At 43.8% G+C, this 7,089-nt stretch overlaps 1 protein-coding gene across 1 annotated transcript; it reads left to right on the top strand.

Moving 5' to 3' along the window:
• Window positions 1-799: 799 nt before the first annotated feature.
• Window positions 800-4,722, top strand: LOC141050232 (zona pellucida sperm-binding protein 3-like). The gene is made up of 8 exons (XM_073547090.1): window positions 800-1,252; window positions 2,150-2,268; window positions 3,089-3,192; window positions 3,261-3,438; window positions 3,509-3,629; window positions 3,803-3,894; window positions 4,061-4,194; window positions 4,460-4,722. The coding sequence occupies exons 1-8, from the start codon at window positions 833-835 to the stop codon at window positions 4,705-4,707; spliced, it is 1,416 nt and encodes a 471-aa protein (XP_073403191.1). The 5' UTR covers window positions 800-832; the 3' UTR covers window positions 4,708-4,722.
• The last annotated feature ends 2,367 nt before the right edge of the window (window positions 4,723-7,089 follow it).

Here is a 7,089-nt window from a genome sequence, read left to right as displayed (position 1 = left end):
GATTGTCAGCGTACTACGGCCGTAATACGCCAATGCAAGTCTATGGGTGCGCAAAAAATACGGATTACACACGGACCACACGTGTGACTTGCGAGAAATACGCACCCGGTGTCTTTTAGAAAAGCCGGCAATTCAGTGCGCGATACAGTAAACTCACACTGACAGGTTTAATAAAGAAACGAAAGAATAGATATAGACACATAGAGATATCTATCTATATGCATTCTATGTGTCTATATCTATTCTTTGGTTTTTGTTATAAACCCTCTCATAGGGCTCCATTATATGTCCATTTTGCAAGCCGGCGAGAAAATCTCGTCATACGGATGCCATACGGATTACATACGGATGTTGACATGCGCAAAATACGCGACCACACCTTGATTACGGATGACATACGGAGCACTGTTTAGGGGTCATTCATCCGTATTACGCATGTAAAATACTGACCGTATTTTGCGTCGGTTAGTGTGACCCCGGCCTTACACTGAAGTCCATGGCAAGTGAGTTGTGAGCATCTACAGAAAATCTACCAAAACACTTGTGACTTGGTGTCACAGTCGTGGTAAAAGACAGGTCACAATCCAACATCAGAGGAAATCATTAGATGCAATGTTCAGAGCCACACATTGACAATATAGTCCTTGCTCCAAACCCAAAGAGATGTGAACAAATCCCAGTGTGACTCCACCTCATCACTGTGTCCTTTCCAGGTGTTGAGAAGAAGGTGGTCAGCTGAGGGTAATAAGGTGGAATAATGGTGGTGTGAGGAGGAGGGTATAAAACTCTGCTCCCTCCACCTCCTCCTTGTGTGTCTTGTGCTGCAGTTAGGATGGAGCTGTGGATCAAGTGGAGTTGTCTACTGGTGGTTCTCCTAGATGGACCAGGCTTTGGTAGCTCCTTGGTCAGACACCAGCGTCAGTCTGATGCTTGGTGGAGGAATTATCAGTCTGGATGGGGATCTTCTAGAGGACTTGGACACTCTGTATCTGGAGTGGGTTCTCTCAGATGGGACAGCCGGTATAATGGCAGAGACCAAAATCTCCGAGACCTCACTCAAGCTCCATCCTCTGTCAGTGTGCAGTGTGGTGAGGACAGGATGGTGGTGATGGTGAATAGAGACTTATATGGGAACGGTAAGCTGGTGAAGCCTTCAGACCTGACCCTGGGCTCCTGCAGGCCGGTACAGCAGACTACAGAGAGTACTGTGGTGTTTGACAATGGCCTTCAAGAATGTGGTAATCTCCTACAGGTGAGTGCTCAATATGACTAGTCTACCAGTGACTTTGACTTTACAATTTTCTTGCTAGACATGGACACCAAACTGCATTTTCTATGACTAGATTTGCTTCTGCTAAGACTGGTTATATTTGGGAACATCTTAGAATGATGTTGCTTGGTTCCTTGATCACAGTGTTTAAACTGGTACATCACAATGCTAAACATGGCTCTATATCTAGCAACTAAAACTTGTCATGAAGTTGTAACCTCTTAGGACATCACATTAAATGCAGTTTTATCTGTGGCCTTAATGATATCAAGCGGTTGGAGCAGACTAACATACAAGTTGGAAGGAGAATATGTTTAACTTTGACTAAGTCCTGATCTCCTAGGCTTGTGGGATCTGTATTACTGAGTGTCACCACCCACTGGACAAAAACTCGAGTATTAACTTCTGAAAAATTACCCCCCCCCCCCCCAACTAAAAAAAAATAAAAACCTTGTTCACCTTATTGCTATGTCCTTACCAGGAGTGGAGAAGGTAGTTAATACAAAACTGTATGTACAAGTATCTTCCCTCTTGGAATGTCATCCAGGCTTTGACCACTACCGGTGGAGTTATCGGAAGAGGTACTGGTGCCTGAGAGACGGGAATTATGAGAACAGCAATGCTGCTGGTCTTGCTTGTTAACATGACCCCTGCCACTGATGGTTGGAACCTGGATGGAGTTGCCCCATTTCCCTCCCAAACATCTCCCATAAAGTTCTGAGATTAGCGATCCTCAGGGTCTTTAAAATAACTCTACAGATGTAGTTTTCTCCAGACTTTCTAGAGAGCTTGAGGAGCCAGTGTGCATGAGGTAATCAATTGTCTGTTACATCTGAATAAAGTGTGGCCATAATAACTAACCTATTGATGCTCTTCAAGATGACTCCAGACTGGCTGATCTACAACTCCAACCTACGCTACTCCCCAACCTCTTCCAGGAATGTGCCCATCATCAGGTCCAACTCTGCTGTGGTTCCTGTCCAGTGCTTCTACCCAAGGTAAGACCCTAGAACTACAGGACACATCTGAGGAGCTTAGACTAGTCAATGTTTGCTGGAAATGGTTCCCAAAGAAAGTTGGCCCTGAGGTCTCTCTAAAACTGGCCATACTATGTTATTGCTGCAGTTACAGGCATTAATACTGTTGCCTTACAAGAAATGCAGCTGAACATGGCCAATGCCACAGTAACTGTTAGCCCTAAGATTACATAACTCCATATGTACCTGGAGAGGTTGATATTCTTGTCTTGGGTTTTCAACATAATAAATAAATAAATAAATAAATAAATAATAATAATAATAATCTTTATTTTTATATAGCGCTAACATATTCCGCAGCGCTTTACAGTTTGCACATATTTTCATGACTGTCCCCGATGGGGCTCACAATCTAAATTCCCTATCAGTATGTCTTTGGAGTGTGGGAGGAAACCAGAGTAACCGGAGGAAACCCACGCAAACACGGGGAGAACATACAAACTCCTTGCAGATGTTGTCCTTGGTGGGATTCGAACCCAGGACCCCAGCGCTGCAAGGCTGCAGCACTAACCACTGAGCCACCGTGCTGCCCATGGTCTAACTCCCTCTGCTGTGAGACCAACAGTCACCTAAACGCTACTTTCAAGACCCAAAACTAGTCTTGAATTGGGGTAGTGGAATCTAATTCATTGTATAATGTGTTGGCCATCTTGCAATGGATTGGGGGTCATATTACCACATTCTTGTGTCCAGGTCAATGTATGACTATCATATCAATGAAGGAATTGCCCAGTTGTGACTCTAATAATTCCTTATTTTTTTGCATCTCTACCTTATCTAGACATGGTAATGTGAGCAGCAATGCCATCAAGCCAACATGGACTCCATTCAGCACCACCGTGACCTCGGAGGAGAGGCTGGCATTCTCCTTGAAGCTTATGACTGGTAAGCTTCCAACATTTAGGGTAATGGAACCAAGTCTTATGATCAGTTTAATGACTATTTTCTCTTAGCGGACTTCGGTGCCCCCAGTTCAGTACTCGTCTTTCAGCTTGGTGAGAAATTGTACATAGAAGCCTCACTTGATATCCAGAACCATGTTCCGATGCTCCTGTTTGTTGACCGTTGTGTGGCCACCATTACTCCTGATGTGGACTCTAGACCTAGTTATGACATAATCTCCAACAATGGGTGAGTTACAAACATCAATATTGTGCAAGACTCCAAGAAGCCCATTAGCTACAACTGATGTGTTCTACAGATGCATGATGGATAGTATGGAAGAAGATTCTTCCTCTGTCTTTGTTTCACCAAGATCTCAAGCCAACAAGCTCCGCTTCATGGTTGATGCCTTCAGATTCACTGACAGTGCTATGTCTACGGTGAGAACTTCTACTTAATTCATCCTGATCATACATTCTACTTGCACAAAGACTACCAAAGAGTGCTGTTACTCTGAACTCAAAGTAACATGTTATGGAGATTATTTTTACCCAAAAAATATCCTGTTGATACAATGAAATTGCCAGCTTCTTGTATTTTGTTCTCCTGCTAGATCTACATCACATGTACCCTGAGAGCTGCTGACATCAACCAGACCCCTGATCCCATGAATAAGGCCTGCTCCTACAATAAGGCATCTAGCAGGTAAGACCCACCATACATCTGGCTGGCATTGACCATGATAATCAATGGTTGGTGATCAACTCTCCTTTCAATTCCCTAACAAATCCAATTTTAAATTTGCCTACAAAACTGTCCATAACCTGTCCTTTACATAGATCTCCAAGCTAACCTCGCAATATCTTTTCAGCTGGACATCTGTGGAAGGATCTAGTGGGATCTGCCAGTGCTGCACCACCAGGAACTGTGCTACTACTGCAGGCCAGAGAACACCATGGGGATCATCCTCCGGAAGGCAAAGGGGATTTGGGAAGAGGGATGTTGGTGAGGCAGATTTCTTGCATTTAATTATAGAATCCTGTCAGTTCTATGATAACGAATGTAAATCTACTTGATAAAAAAAAATCAATTTTTTGATGGGAGACTACACCTTCTGCCCAAGTGACTTCAGGTGTGTAGTCTACAAAACCCAAAATATTATGCAGGCTAGACCTGTAGTCCATCAACTCTGAGCCATAATGTTCAGGGTGCATTGATTGGCACAAGCTGTTGGCATTACACTTGATATTTGTTTACATCTTTCTGACAGGTTCTCATCTAGAGAAACATGGCACAGCCACCCTGGGTCCCATACTAGTGACTGGATCCAAGTCCAACCAGGTTACCGGAGCAGGAACCCTCCAAGCTTCCAGGATGACTGCAGACCGTGAACCTCTACAGCTGTGGGTGTTGGTGGCCATTGGATCTGTCACTTCAGTAGTTGTTGCCGTTGCTCTTACTGTGGCTGGAAAATGTCTTCTGTCAAGATTTTCCCACAAAGAATCTGTGCAGCAATAAACACAATTTGAGTAATCCTTGTCTTCTAGTGATTTGATAGGGACTGGGCAAGAGTCTCTAGATGGCTTGATGCAATCATGATATCCTGTAGGCATCATTTGAATCAGATGAGTCATTAAATGGCCACTGATGTACTGGTTGGTTTACCCCTCTTAAAGTAGTGCAATAAGATGCAAACTGCAACAACCCCAATAGCTAATCTCAGGATGCCTCTACAGCAGACTCGGGCCAGAGACCCCTGACCCTCTGAAATAAGAAAATGTGAAGTAAGCTGTAAAATAAATGACTATTAGGTAAATAAAGCCAATGAGACCACAGACCATAATCTGTTAACTTCCACATTATGACCACTCCTGGTACCTGATTCTTTTATGAATTCTGGATGAAATCATTTACGATGCCTAGAAAACACTGGGGAACCTAAAATGGGCATGTGTATATAGAGGAGTAGATCTAACAAGGGTAAGGATTAAGGACACAACCAAATTGTATATACAAAGTCCATTTAAGCATTCCCACATCTACAGCAACAATGTGACTTATGGGGAGGGGGAGACTAGTAGCTTTGTAAGAATTCCTTCTGGCCAAGTCATCCCACTTCACAATTTTGTCATCCCTCCACTTCCCTTTAAAACATTAACAAAATACTTCAGTGAAGTTGTAGCTCTCCAAACTACCTGGCTAAACATTTTGGGGTATGTTAGCCCCAACAACTTGCAATCCAGTTGCACTAAACTAGATTTGATGGAAGTCAAACTGTGCTGTCAAGGTGAGCAGGAGTTGATACAGGAAAAAATAATGCCGAATTGGGACAGTGGAGAAGTCAACAAAGAGTTGCCCAAAACGAGTAGACTTGCCCAGATTATATTTGTGAGGTGATCTAGTAGTTGGGGTATATGGCCGTTCCACAGGTGAGTATGAGGGGAGTTATGGATGGTTTTGGCAACCACCAATGCCTGAGGCACCACTTTAAGTGGGCAAAAGCTGGCTCTACAGTTAACCCTGTCACCCCCTGACTAAAAGGAACTGTAGCCTCACAGGATAACTCATGCAATACACTGTAAGTCAATAATAACCCAGGATTTCTAAAGATGCACCATCTCCCCTCCACCCTTACAGGTGAGTAGTGTGTAAAGTCATGATCATGGGCAAAACTTTCCAAAGTACAATAACAGGGAAACAATACAAGATTAGATCACTCACCAATTTTAAGGCCACATGTGAATGTGGTCTCGCATATGTAGACAAGAGTTCAGGAGAACAGTAGGGGGTAACACCTTTGGGATATCTAAGAAAAAAAGAGAACCCGTTAGCTAAACATGACAAACGAACATTCAGCACAAATTCATGGAGTTCGCTAGTTAGAAAATTACTAAGGAATGATGCACCTAGAACTCTTTCAATCGCCTTACAAAAAAAAAAGTATCACCACTTAATCTTGACAAATATTTGATGTGCAATAAATATTAGGCTGTGTGACCACATTATGCGGCTGCAAAAATGCTTAAACACATCCCCATGCAATCCTATGGGATTCTGCAGTTGCTGTGCCAATGCTGCTGATTTTACCGCTGCGGAATCGCCTAGCGGTAAAATCCGCAGCATGTCCATTATTTCTGCAGAATCACGGCGATTCTGCCACCATAGGATTGCATTGAAATGCTCAATTTATGCATGTGGCTATGCCCACCAGGTGTAAAGTGAGCGCTTCATGTGCGGATGGTACGCAGGGTCTGGAGGAGAGGAGACTCCAGGCCCTGGGTACCATCTTCCTGTAAAAAATAGAATTAAAATAAAAAAAATAGATATACTTACCCTCTGTCGGCCCCCGGAGTCCTCACGATTGGCGCTGGCGGGAACTTCCGTTCCCAGGGTTGCATTGCGTGAATCACCTCTGATGTAGCGGTCTCGCGAGTCATTGTCGTAAGGCATCCCTGAGAATGGAATTTGCTGCCAGCGCCAAAGACGATCGGGAGGACTCCGGGGGCTGACAGAAGGTGAGTATATCTCTATTTTTTTTCTCTTTTTGCATAGGCAGCATCATTAGTAAAAAGTTGTAAACACTTGTCAAGCGCTATGCTGAGAAGTGTGACCAACCTGTCAATCATTTTTTCCAAGCGATGCTTCAAATCGCTTGGAAAAGCGCAAGGATTCTGCAAGAGAAAAACGCTTGTTTTGTGGGAAAACGGATGCGAATTCCGCATGTTTATCCGCGGCAGGGAGTTGCGGAAATGCTAAGGATATTTCTGCAGCTTGGGCACATAGACCGGAAGGCTAACAGTTATTTACAGTGCCAACTCCTGCCGCAAGCTAGGGATAGTATATTAACCCCTTCATGACCGGAGTTTTCTTGTTTTTCGCTTCCCTTCTTCCCAGAGCCAT

This window comes from Dendrobates tinctorius, unplaced genomic scaffold (assembly GCF_039654945.1).
Source record: "Dendrobates tinctorius isolate UK_male_01 unplaced genomic scaffold, ASM3965494v1 ptg000151l, whole genome shotgun sequence".
NCBI classification, from domain to species: Eukaryota; Metazoa; Chordata; class Amphibia; order Anura; family Dendrobatidae; genus Dendrobates; species Dendrobates tinctorius.
This window is presented reverse-complemented; position numbering and strand designations above follow the sequence as displayed.

What these genes read in the sequence shown, in the direction of transcription:
- LOC141050232 (XM_073547090.1), top strand. Translation starts at nt 833, where the DNA reads ATGGAGCTGTGGATCAAGTGGAGTTGTCTACTGGTGGTTCTCCTAGAT. An exon ending in GACATAATCTCCAACAATGG is followed by an intron (nt 3,439 to 3,508) that starts GTGAGTTACAAA and finishes TGTGTTCTACAG; the next exon opens with ATGCATGATGGATAGTATGG. An exon ending in ATTTGGGAAGAGGGATGTTG is followed by an intron (nt 4,195 to 4,459) that starts GTGAGGCAGATT and finishes TCTTTCTGACAG; the next exon opens with GTTCTCATCTAGAGAAACAT.